The 13,641-nt window shown below is 43.4% G+C and overlaps 1 protein-coding gene across 1 annotated transcript in view; it reads right to left on the bottom strand.

Moving 5' to 3' along the window:
- ATRN (attractin) overlaps positions 1–13,641 on the bottom strand; it is a 150,330-nt gene that overhangs the window by 42,256 nt on the left and 94,433 nt on the right. The window contains exon 25 of the mRNA XM_064711922.1: positions 1,724–1,785. Coding sequence (XP_064567992.1) covers positions 1,724–1,785 — 62 coding nt within the window. The remainder of the gene's footprint in view (positions 1–1,723; positions 1,786–13,641) is intronic.

Here is a 13,641-nt window from a genome sequence, read left to right as displayed (position 1 = left end):
TAGCACATTATAAATGCTTAACTGGAAAACACCTGTAAACTGTCTTCTCCCAAATCCACATGTTCCTATTTCTCTGGCTTGTTAGGATGTTAAATAATATTGCAACATTACTTCTCAAGGAGAGCCATGTGATTTCAGTGATGGAAGAAAGGAAAGGGAACTTGCAGCCTTTTGGACATGGATGTTTTACTGCATGTGCCCACTGAGACACACAGTGCACTGATCTGCTTTAACCTGGGACTGGAATCATGCAAGGATTTGGGTTGGAAGTGACCTTAAATCCCACCCAGTGCCACCCCTGCCATAGCAGGGACACCTCCCACTGTCCCAGGTGCTCCAGCCCCAACGTCCAGCCTGGCCTTGGGCACTGCCAGGGATCCAGGGGCAGCCACAGCTGCTCTGGGAATCTCTTCAAACAATGAATCTGGAGCAATCCTTCATCCTGAGGAGTTTAAACCCTTATGTGCAGATGTAGTTAGGTCTGTAAAGCAGTAATTGGACAGGTTTTGTAGTGCAGATTTATCTTACACAATTAGAAAAGAACTAAGGAACCAACTGCTTCCCTCTTCATTTTCCTAATAAGCAATTACCCTGCCACAAAGATTTTTAGGGAAGATGTTGACTGTGATTAATTCAGCAAAACAAATGATGAAGCCTGAGCCAGGAGTAACCACCTACTCTGCTCCAATGGCAGGAGGTGGTGGTTCTGATTCCCAGGGATCAAACCTACTGTTTCCCAGGAAATGCACTAAAGCAGATTCTACTCTCTAAAAGCTCCATATGAAAAAAAATTGATATAAACCACTTGTCTGAAAGGTCTGTCTGGAGCTTCTTGCTTTAATTAAATTTAGCATGAAATCTAAAGCAAGATATTACTCCCACTGCTCATTTTACACCAGGCATAATATTGCCTACTTTAGAACAGGCTGTGAGACCTGGAGTGGTGTTTACTCCATGTATATCCCTCCTGTAGGACTCCTTGTCGATCAGGTATTGGTTTCCACTTCTGGAGTATTAGCAGTCCCTGAAACAGAGGCCAATACACTAGATTTTGAAGAGAGGGCCTGCTGTGCTTTGGAAGTGTTTCACCTCTTTGTTAGGTTTGTATTTTTTTGAGCAATGAAGAGGAGACAGGGCTTGAAATGGCTTCTGTTGGTTCCCACTCTGAGGGAATCATCAGCTCACTTGACACTAAGAAATGAACTTAGAGCTGTGTATGAAAACCAGAAGAATTTGGCTTCCACTGAACTGTAACATATGTTTGTATTTAAATTGACATACTTTTCAGAGTTCAGTTTAAAATCAATGGTGGTACCTGAACAGCTGGAAATTATTCCAGACTTAACTCTGCAAAATAACTCCCCTGGTTTGTGGCTGGTGTCTGACAAGCTGTGACAACCTGCAGTAAGTCACACACAGCTGTGGCAAGTCAATGTTTTCCACACCCTCTCAAAAGGAACTTCTCCTTTTCCAAAAGCCCCTCCCAGCCCCATCCTCCCTTTCCCTGCATGCACTGCCATCATGCATTGGAAAAGATGCACAGACAATTAATTTTCTTAACATAATTCCTAATTAAACATTTAAATCAGAGTGAAGATTTCCATTTCCTAGGCTGTGCTGTAAGCAGGATGTTCAAGTTAAAAAAAGCCAGACCAAGAAGAACCCAAACTCTGAAGCCCAGAACCTAAAGAAATAACATTTAGCTGTCTTAAATGAAAAGTACCTGAAAAATGTCACAAAGAACTGCACCAGGTCCATAAAGTTGCTGTGCTGTGAGAATGCAATCTGCAAAAGAAAAGCAAATGCTTTCTATTACTTACTGGAAAGAAAATTCATATTTCAAGATATGTAAAAAGGATTTAAAATGACAATGAAAAGCAGCTTTACTCAGATCAATTCATATTTTTCAACACTGTTTTTGAAAAAGAACAGAAATGTTCTGAAGGAAAAGAAAATAAATTATAACTTCATATTGTTTTGAAAACATATATCCCAGAAACGAAGCTGAACAAGTAATTGTCTCTCCCAGCCGTGTTCCAAGGAATATTCTTCAGTGCACACTAAAGAAAACACTACTTCAAAAACTTAGAACAGAGGTTTCACAAAGCTGTAAATAATCTTTAATTAGAAGTGAAAATCTTAAATTATTGTTTACACAGCAACTCAAAATTTAATATTTACATTTCAAACAATATCCAGACAACAAAATCTCCTCAGAAAAGGAACTTACACCCAGAGCTGCAAAGAGGCACGAAACACAGAAGATGATAGACACTGTGAAAACAGCTATGGCATTCATCTTAGCTCACTGCCCTGCAATCCCACGGCAGAGCAGGGAAAAACACAGAACATTTGGGACAAAACCAGAGGGAAGAGGCCAACAGGAAACTGGGAGGTGGTTAGAGGCAAAAAGGAAGATTAGGGAGCCTGGGTAAAAATAACAACGTGGAGGGGAGGCGAGCCAAGAGAAAAGCAACTTGTGCAATATTAGGGATCAGAAGTTCTTTCCAGGTACCTCCTATTTCCTCTGCCTATCAATCTCTCAGCACCACAACAGCATATTAACTCTTTCATGAAGTAACAGAATTCACTCAGAATTAAAGTGAAATCTGCACTGACAAAATCCATTTCTGGTGTCATTCGTTGTTTTTTCCCTTAATAAACAATACTTATGGCAACATTAGCATAAACATAAATTCCTCCTCCCAGCAACAGCCACATCCCAGAATTCGTGAATATGTGTGAAGTGAGCCATTGCTTCGGTTTCTGTTGCTCTGGAACATTTTCTATGATCATATTTACTTTAAATATCCATTGTAACTTGGTACAGAAGCTGCCCCAAATAGTTTTCTTATCAATACATTGACATATTTTGAAGTTGAAAGTTCCTTTGCAGCTCACAACCACTGTGTGGCTGGAAAGTGAACTCCAAACCTGCACACCAGATGCTGCAACCTCAACAGTCCTGCCTCTACAAGACAAGAAAACACAGAGTTTCTTGTTGATTTTTGCTTCTGAAGTGCTTCCCAATAGTCTTCTGATTATTAAAAGACAGCAAGCAAGATTTCACTTTTTGTGTAAAAAAATCAGTGCCTAGTAACTGAAGTGGTACAGTATTTGCATAAATGGATATTCTGGAATAAACATTATATTCTGGAATGTATTTAAGGCAAAGATAATCCTTAGTGAAATATCTCATCCCAAAATATAAACATGTAACACAGCCAGTATAAAAAAAAAAAAAACAACTTTTCATATTATTTCTGAGAATAATCATGATGCTGAGTGACTATAAGAGATGCATTTCAAAATAAAGCCCTTGTTATGTATCCACAATCCTTAAGTAGAAAAAGACAATTAAAAGCACAAAGGAATCATTGACAGGCCAGTCCCCTGTGGATGACCATCAGGATCCGTTTCTGTGATGGAAACCAAAACTTGCTGCCATTAGAAGAAACAAGAAACTGCTATTTTTAAAATAAGGGAGATTCTATGAAAGATTAATGAGACTGTTACCAGAGAAGGGCTTCTCATCTTTTGATAACAACTGCAGGAAACAAATAAAAACAAAAACAAACAAAAAATAATGTAGGATTGTTTCACACTGAAGCCTTACAAATGCCTTAGCAGTGGTGATTATTTTCTCTACCTGCTGGAATTCTTCTCCTATAAAGCCCAAATTAGGACCTGTACCTCATACATGGATTAAAAAAACCCGGGTTGTTTCTACAATTTATTCCTCGCAAACTGAAAATACTTTGTGCCATCAAACCTGACCAATCTGTGTCACAGGCAATTTGGTCTCATAATTGTTAATGGTTTGCTTACTTAGAGCTTAATTTCCCCTAATATAATCTGTTCCCAGGACTTAATTAATTCAGTTACATTGAAAGTTTGGTTGGAAATAGCTGTTCAAAGTAGGCTGTTCATTCTGGATCCATGAAAAATATGGCACCAATTTCTTAGCAGGCCGGGTTTTTAATTAAGTTTAGCTGACAGTAGAAGATTCATTTATCCATTCTCAAAAAATGAATTCTGTACCAAAGGCTGAAGCAGTTTAATTGCAGGAAAGGGGCTCATGCTGGGGACCTGGAAAGGCTCCCCTGGGTACAGGGCAGAACCTGAGCTCAGCTGCACCATCAAATCCCCACTTTCACATCAAAGAATCCCATAATTGTTTAGGTTTAGGCCCATCCAGTGCAACCATCCCCCAGCACTGCCACCACTGCCCCACGTCCCCAGGTGCCACAGGCACAGGGCTGTGAGATCCCTGCAGGGCGAGGACTGGAACAGGGACTCCGGCCCTGGACAGCCCTTTCTGGGCAGAAATTTCCCCTAAAATCCACCTTAAACTCTCCCTGGGCACACCTGGAGTGCCCCTCAGCCACTGTGGAGCAGCATCCCCAGGTCCCCTACCCTGACCCTTCCCAGGCCACCCAAGGAGGTGTCACACCCTGTTCTTAGGAACAGCACAGCACCCTCAGATACTTCACATGGTAATTCCACATAACAGTACAAGCTTGTGTTTATCTTATCTGGAAAGGTACCCTGGAGAGCACAGCTGCCTGTCCTGCTTCTCCTGTTGCCACATCACTTGAAGTACCAAAATAATCCACCTGCTTTCCAGAGAAGCAGAAGTAGCTGGCTGCATGGACTAACAAAAATTTAGAATGAAGAGCTTTACATTTTTTATCATTTGATTAGCATAAAATATGAAGCCAAGAAGAAAATTTGGCTTCCTTTAACTAGCCAACATCTAAAAATTGCACTGGCTTTGAAATCAGTACACACAAATTTCAAAGGAGTTAATGGCAAATGACTTGGCCACAAAATAATATAAGCAAAGGAAAAGCATATTTGAACCCAACAGACATTTCAGTAACAGTTGGTGTTTCAAACTCAAAATATTGCTGGAGCTAAACTACATCCTGTGACTGATAGAAATTTTGAAAATCCAATTAGAACAATTACATACCAGGACTTGGTTTGCATAAGCACCAGAGTTTGTTCCTCAAGAGAAAAGTAAACAAAATAATTTTGAGATAACAGTTTTGTATTAAAGTAGGCCAACTAAGACCTAAGTTCGCCTTAAACCTGTACATGCAACAATACCTAAAATTACTTAAACCTCTCCTCCTATGATCTACAAGTGTTCTGAGCTTTTTAAAAACAAATTAAGTTTCACATACCACTAAGAAAAATCAGTCCACAACCAAATAAGAAATTATGTAGAATTTTTTTTTAAATCCAGCAAGAATTAAATTTGAGTAACTTCTCCCATTTAACTGTAATAAACAGACATACAGATAATTCAGCATAGCATAACTTTTTCCACTTGTGCTGGAAGTTACTGATATTTTATAGGAAGCCAAACTATTCACCACAATGGGATTAGGACAACAGCTCCTCCAAACTCAAAAAAATTCCAATATTATACATAATATTAGCACCCCTAACCTAAAATGAACTAAAGAACTGAAAACATCAGAGTTGGGGTTGTTGCAGAAGGCTCTGGGGAGACCTTGCAGGGCCTGGAGGGGCTCCAGGAGAGCTGGAGAGGGACTGGGGACAAGGCCTGCAGGGACAGGAGCCAGGGAATGGCTCCCACTGGGAAAGGGGAGATTGGGCTGGGATCTTGGCAAGGAATTCCTGGCTGGGCTGGAATTCCCAGATTTGCTGTGGCTGCTCCTGGATCCCTGGCAGTGCCCAAGGCCAGGCTGGACACTGGGAGCAGCCTGGGACAGGGGGAGGTGTCCCTGCCCAGGGATGGATTTTAAGGTCATTTCCCACCCAGACTATTCTGGGATTCTGTGAATGTACTAAGGAATATTTCAAGTATGGCAATTTCATACCATAATCTGGTACATTTTGGGTCTCCAAACACCTGAGAAAATATGAACAACCACAGAAAATAGTGTTTCCACTACTTTTTTACCTTAGTAACAACTCAGGATTATTGACACTTTATATTTCTGCTTTTCTTTACAAATATATAAAGTGACTAAATTCCCACCAGTAGTGCCTTCCTTTTTATCCCTGTTTCATATCAGGGATGAGAAAAAGAGAAATTGAAAATGATATTTTGCACAGGACATGCTCCTAGAATAGAAAGAGCTGTGTAAGAAAGAAAAGTAAAATTGTAATTAATTTCTGAAACCAGAGTGACCCAACAGAGACAGCGCAATGTGAATCTGGCTCCCAGAGCTTGGGGCTTGCTGTGAATTCAGAAGATATCAAAAGGTCCAACTGCTACATCCATTAACCCCACCTGGCAGGTGGGAGAACGCTACAGGACTTGTGTTTTGAAACTTTACAGGACCACACAGAAATTTAGAGGGTTTTGGGCTGTTTTTACAGAAATTTAGAGGTTTTTGCACCGTTTTCTGCTTTTTATTTCAATCTAGCCCCAGCACCAAAGCCAACGAACAAAAAGCAGCAGGGGAAAGTGGAAAGCTGGGAGTTCCACAGGCTTCCAGTGAGAGAAAGCCACAAGCCAAACAAGCTGCAGGTGACATTTATGCACATCCTCCTCTATTTTTTCCCCAAAACTCCAGTCTTGTCTTTTTTCCTATGGTTAGAGGCAAGGATTCAATCTGACCTTGGCGAATACAGACAACACTTACAGGACGCCATGGTCTGAATGCTGAGTGCCTGCGCCTTTGTCAAAGGACCTGCTATAAAACAAAGGAGCTTTAAGTATTCTTGAGTGATGCCAAAGTCATCAAAACATTCATTCCGCCCTCTAGAATAATGCTGGGGGGAAACTTCTCTTCTGTTTGGGAGTATTGTCATTGCCTGTTCCAGTTCTCCTTGAGACACAAACCCAGCGTGGCACTCTGTGCTCTGATGGAGCTCCTGGCCAAGGCCCACGCTGCTCCTGGTGCTCTCCTCTCCAGAGGAGCACTCAGCCAGCTCCAAGGGCCCTGGCTGCCAGGTTCTGGGGCAGAATGTGCCAACACAGCAATCCAGCTCCACCACCTGAACACGGCCTCAGTCCTGCCATGTGCTGCTGCTCCCTGTGTTCTGTGAACATCTTTAATGAGCCATGGAAGTCATTAAGGCAGTGGAGAGCTAATCACAGGAATGAAGGGCAAAAAGCCTTTCAAAAACACCCTTCAGAAGCTGGGCTTTTGGAGCTGACCCTGCTCACTGAGGGATGAGCAAAGACAGCAGCAGCCTGAGATGAGCCCTTTCCAGGCAGGTGGCTCTTAAACGATCTCAGCAATGTCAGTTCCAAGGAACACTTTCCAGGAGGAAGCGTTTGTTCACCTCTGTGGGTGATTTGGGAGGTTAAGGCACAGATTATGACATCCAAATCCAGGGTCACAGGGGCATTCCCATCAGCCCTTTACACTCAATGGAAACCTCATCTGTGGTTCAGCTGACCAAGGCAGGTGCCTAATAATAAATAACAAAACACTATTACCTGACCAGGTCCATAACAGAACTGTAAACACTGAAGCACACAAAGACATCTAAATTTAGTTAGTTTAAATTTCCATGGTGCATCCTTGCCCTTGGTTTCATGGATGCACTGGAAGCTCCATTTGTTGACTAAAAAGGGATAAAAGCTATTGCAGCTTCCCTGGGACACCTCACCCGGCCTCCAGAACCACAGAATGGGCTGGGTTGGAAGGAACCTTCCAGCCCATCTCATGCCAGTCTCTGCCATGGGCAGGGACACCTCCCACTAGACCTGGGTGCTCCAAGCCCCATCCAACAGCTTTTGGGTGAATCCCTACCCCAAGCACACCACGGAAGCAGAAGGACATTCTTTTGCAGAGGCACCACTGATCCTTGTTTTAAATGAACAGCAAAACTCCCCCCAGATTTGGAGGTTAGGCAGAAAATTTAACATGGTCCACAGGGAAAGATTCTCTAAATGGAAAGTTAAACCTTAGGTTTCAGAGAAGAAAGGATCTTAACAGGCGTTAATTGTAACTTGAAAAACCCTGACACACAAGGTGAAGTGGAGCATGATTTGGAGGTGGGAGACCCCAGAGAGTCTGTAATGCACCTGATGCTTTGGTGTGGACATCAGCAGCAGCACTGGAAGGGGCCCTGAGCTCCCCCCTGAGCTTTCTCTTCCCCAGGCTGAACACCCCCAGCTCTCATTCTGTCTGCAGAGCAGAGAGGCTCCAGCACTTGGAGCACCCCCATGGCCTCCTCTGGACCAGTTCCACACCTACTGAACAGTTCACCCATCAAATCCACCTTTCTCCAGATCAGAGAGAACTTGGTGCAGCTGAAGAGGTTCCCATGCTCACATTTGCATTCTACAACAAGCAAAAATTTAATCCTCACTCAAATTTGATTTTCACACCTACTACTCCGAGTCACTCTGCTCCTGCGTGAAGGATGAAAGAGATTAATGACTTACTCCTCACCTGCTGCAATATTAACTGAGCCATTGAGCTTTATGGCACAAATACTCACTACCGTGCAAATATAAAACCTGCTTCACTCCTGAACTTATTCTGAGATGAAAATCAATTTACATTCCAACACTATGCTGCCTTCCTGCAGTAGTCACAAATTGTCACTTCTCAGCTAATTGGCTGCAGTCAGCAGTTGGCTCAGAAATGCCAATTATACGTGTTTTGTCTTCCCATGTGAACTCTCTCATGTTGTGCAGAGTGAACACAGGCACGACTTGTCTCTAAATTAAAAATAGCGCTTAAGATGTGGTCCCAAATTTCACAGCATCCCAGAAATTATCACACAAATCTGAAAAATGAGAAGTATTTGTTCAATAAACAGCCAGTGGCTGAATTGTGATGCACATCTAAATTTAAAGTGCACTAGGAAATAAAATTCTGGAAAGTCCCATAATTGAAACAGCAAACTCAGCTCAGACCCTGCACACCTCTACATGACAGAAACATGCCCCAAGAAAGCCAAGGCAGGGCCAGAAAAAAACCCAATTCTTCTGAATCCCCATTCAGAATTATTCGGAATTCTCTGAACTTCTCAGTTCTTCTTTCAGGCCACTTACACAATGAAAGACCTGGAGGGCTGGAGCATGGCCGGGGCAGGGAATAGAGATGGGAAGGGGCTGGAAAATCCCTGAGGGAGCTGGGCAGGGGCTGCAGAATCCCTGAGGGAGCTGGGCAGGGGCTCAGCCTGGAGCAAAGGAGGCTCAGGGGGCCCTTGTGGCTCTGCACGGCTCCTGCCAGGAGGGCACAGCCGGGGGGGTCGGGCTCTGCTCCAGGGAACAGGGACAGGAGCAGAGGGAACGGCCTCAGGCTGGGCCAGGGGATGTCAGGGTGGGCATTGGGGAATTAGGGAAAGGGCTGTGAGGAATTAGAGAAAGGGCTGTGCAGCCCTGGCACAGCTGCCCAGGGCAGTGATGGAGCATCCCTCCCTAGAGGGATTTCACAGCCATGTACATGTGGCATTTGGGGACACGGATCAGTGCTGGCCTTGGCAGTGCTGGGGAACAGCTGGACTCGATGGTCTTAGAGGGTTTTCCAACATTAATGATTCTGTGATCCTGCAATTGCAACAATTATTCTGGAGGCAAGGAAGCTCTGAGGTACTTGGAAAAAGTGGTTAAAAATAAAGATCCTTGAGACAGAAGACACATTAGCAGTAGGAAAACACTCCAATCCTCTGAGTTCCAGTTCCTCAAGCACCTCTCTCCAGTCCCAGCTGCTGCAGTGCAGATGCATTTGGGAAGGAGGGATCCTGTTGCACTTGGGAAGGATCCCGCTGCACTTGGGAAGGAGGGATCCCGTGGCACTTGGAAGGATCCCGCTGCACTAGGGAAGGAGGGATCCCAGTGCACTAGGGAAGGAGGGATCCCACTGCACTAGGGAAGGAGGGATCCCGTTCCTGCCCCGTGCCCAGCAGAGCTCTGACACCGCCTGCGTGCAGGCTCGGTTATGTTCGATTGCAGGCCGACTATTGCTGGAGAGGTTCAGCATGGAGAAAATTAAAACTTTAGCACATAACAGCTCAAACTCTCACTCAGACCCTTGAAGTCCAGTAAAAATGAGCGTTATAGTCAAGTGAGCTTAAAAGCAATATCTGCAAGTTTCTTTTTTAAGGGTTCAATATAGCTGACAGATGGAAAGAGGCAAAACCTTCTGTCTTGCATCATTTCTGACCAGACAAAACAGGGGAAAAATGCAAGACACAGCTGAGGGCTGCAGTAGTGTTAATGGGGAAAACAAGCTCTGTCTCCTTCCTGAAGAGGCTGTGAGTTCCAAGGATCATATTGGATGAGAAATTTTACATGCTTGTCAACCTGTAGCAAAACATCCTGTAATATGCCAGCTCCAAGAATCTCATCTTGAATAAAACAAAGTAGTAAAGTAAGCGTGTGTGTGTATATATGTGTGTGTATATATATATATTTATACATATTACATATGGAATCATAGAATGGTTTGTGTTGGAAGGGACCTTAAAGATTATTTAGTTCCAGCCCCAAACTAAATACGTATTTATATAAATAACAAAATTAAAATATCTTTGAATGACAACATTGTCACATTATTACACAACACCGAAGCCACAAGTTATCTCAAACACCACATCATGACCTGAAGTGGCAGTAATTAAAACTCCCCAAATTTACTTTACACAAACCACATTGCATCAGGATCAGTTTTAAAGAGCCATGAAATCAGAACCGTAAGGCTGGGCTGTTTTATTCATCACAGTTTTTCTGTTTAGAGCCTCGGCTATGATTTGGTGTTCAAGAAATCTTAATGTGAAAAAAATAACCATGCTGGGTGGTGCAGAATGAACAACTTCTCTATAAGCTCTCAGATTTGCATTTAAAAGGCCAGGTAGTCACTGCCTATCACTAAAAGATTTCTAGAACACGTAATTCACCCTTTTGTCATGAAGAATTTCCCAGTAAAATACTGAAGTGACAAATCAATTGATGGAATTTAGTTCAATCCCCAGTCAAGATATTAATGTAATTTGTTGATACTTTTGGTCCAGGTGTGGGAAGGGGGATGGTGCTAATCTTGTATGCAAAACAGACTGGTTAAAGAAGTAATTATACATGACACTTATAACTCAAAAAAATAATTTTAAAGAGAAACTACTTAAGAAAAAAAAAAAAACCCTTTGAAATCCCCAGTCATGCCAGAAATGTACTCCTACACAGGACTGTGACACTACTACCCTGCCCTGACCCAGCTCTTGCTTGCCAGCATTGCTGGGAGCAACATTTGCCAATACAGTAAAAACAGTCAAAATCTTAATAATACAAAGTCAGGAAAATAACTGAGAGAAAAAGAAGTTCTCAGGACATTCCAGTGACATTTTTTTCCCTGAAAGAAGACCCACAGTCAGCTGAGAGCTGCCTGTGGAGTGCTGGTGTCTCTGGCTCCGTGTCTGGGAGCTAAACCAGCCACAGGCATTTGGGTTTGTCACCCTGTCCTGGGGTGATTTTATGATGCTCACATTCCCATTGGTCTGTTTAGCCCAGAAATGAGTTTTGCACCTTTCAGGCTGGTTCTGAGAGCAAAGGGGGAGACAAGAAGTGCACAGTTTGTTTTCAGACACTGCACTCACTCCCCACATTCCTGCTCCTGGACTGGGCTGTCTGTGGATGGACAGACAGCAGGACAGAGCTCCCCTTTGCTTTTAGTTAGTTTTAGCAGCTGGTGCACAGAAGTTCCCTGGACTGTGGTTTCTCTTTGGAGCTGTTCAAACCTGCTGTGGCCTGAACAGCAGCAGAGCACCCCCAGCTCTCCCCTGTGCCCCACGGGGCATTTCCAGCCCTGGAGGGACTGATCAGACACTGAGTGAGCTGAGCTACAGCTCACCAGGGACTCTGGGAGTGCGTCACCTCTGCAGAACACTGAGAGGTGTTATTGTTCCATATTGTTCATTTTTTGTGTGCTGGTGAATCCTTTGCCTGTTAAATAAATAGTTTTTTCCACTTTTCTCCAAGGAAATCTTTTCCTGAACCAGCTGGGGGAAGAGTTGAATTTCCTTTCTAGAGGGACCCCAATTCAGAGGTTTCCTCCCAAATTTGCCCTAAACCAGGACACACCCTCTCTTAGTTCTGGATATGCTTTCCCTTGTGGTTTAGCGAGGCTGAATCCACTGTCACATTTCAGTGGGTGGCTTCTTCTATTTTACTTTTACAATATGCTTTTCTCACCTTCATTACCTCTGCTCACTATTCTGACTCTTTAAATAAGCTTTTGTATAAAGAAAAGTATCTCACTCTTTCAGCTTCTCAGCAATGGCCCACAGCACTCACTTTTGAAATATATCTGAATTTGGGGGTCTATATTTACATTCTCTGGTGGGTTATGGTATTTTCAAGAGTTATTCATCATAGAAATACAGCAACTTCAAGCAACCAGCACTGGCCTCACCCAGAAGAAATTAATGCCTGATTCGGACTTAGCTTCCATAGAAAATTAATTCTGCAATTTTTTATATATTTTCCAGCCCTGCATTCAGAAAGAGAGAAAAAAATCAGCTTCCTTAAAATTAAGGCAATCAATATATATGTCACTGTCAGATCTCAATAAAACACAACCCAAGAAATGCTCCTGGTATTATTAAATCGGAATTGCAGGCTGTCTCTCTCTCTCTGGTATCCAATAACTTTTCTTATTTATGCAGCTGAAGTTTTGCAACAGGCATTCAGAAAGACTTCCAGCGCTGTAGAAAGGTATTACAATAAACCTCACATGCGAGTCACTACAGCTCATCCCAAGAAATCCCAAGGTGCAGATGTAAAACCCCAAGACTTCATTCATTGCCCCTTGCAGGCCTGGAGGGGCTCCAGGAGAGCTGCAGAGGGACTGGGGACAAGGCCTGCAGGGACAGGAGCCAGGGAATGGCTCCCACTGCCAGAGGGCAGGGCTGGATGGGAGACTGGGAATTGGGAATTGTTCCCTGGCAGGGTGTGAGGCCCTGGCACAGGTGCCCAGATTTGCTGTGGCTGCCCCTGGATCCCTGGCAGTGCCCAAGGACAGACTGGATGGGGCTGGGAGCACCTGGGACACCAGGAGGTGTCCCTGCCATGGCAGGGCTGGGATGGGATGATCCTTCATCTCCCTTCCAGTCCATGAATCTCTGATAAAAACCCACAACCCCACCCCCAACACAGCACCTGGGAAAAATCTGGCATGAACAATGTTCAGGATTGTTCATGCTACAACCTCCTGCAAAATGGACTGAAGTGGCACCACCCCTGCCAAGGGTTAACTGCCTGTGAGAGAAATCCTCCTTTTTAAGGATTTAAGAAGGTGCTAACAAAAATATTACTTAATCGAAAAGGAACAACTTCTAAAAGGAGAAAAATGTCACCAGTGGATGCCAAAAATAAGGTGGCAGGAGCAGATAAAACACCAGCAGCTGTTTCATGTTTTAAAGGACCATTTAACTTTTCTGTTTTAAATCTTTCCATCCCACAGTAGAAGATGTCAGTTTGCCTGTTCTGAAAAATCAGCATGTAATTGCATGCCTCCAAAAGTAATCACATTCAACAGCAAATTTCATCAGATTAACAAACTGATTTACGTTTCATTCTTGGGTTTCAAGAAAACCTCTCACATGGTGAGAGAGATGCAGGGAGAGAGGCTCAAAAGCACTTGCAGTTACAGCTAAGGAAAGGCAAGGGACATCATTAGCAAACAACTTTGGCATTACAATGCT

Source organism: Zonotrichia leucophrys, chromosome 4 (assembly GCF_028769735.1).
Source record: "Zonotrichia leucophrys gambelii isolate GWCS_2022_RI chromosome 4, RI_Zleu_2.0, whole genome shotgun sequence".
Classification (NCBI taxonomy): domain Eukaryota; kingdom Metazoa; phylum Chordata; class Aves; order Passeriformes; family Passerellidae; genus Zonotrichia; species Zonotrichia leucophrys.
This window is presented reverse-complemented; position numbering and strand designations above follow the sequence as displayed.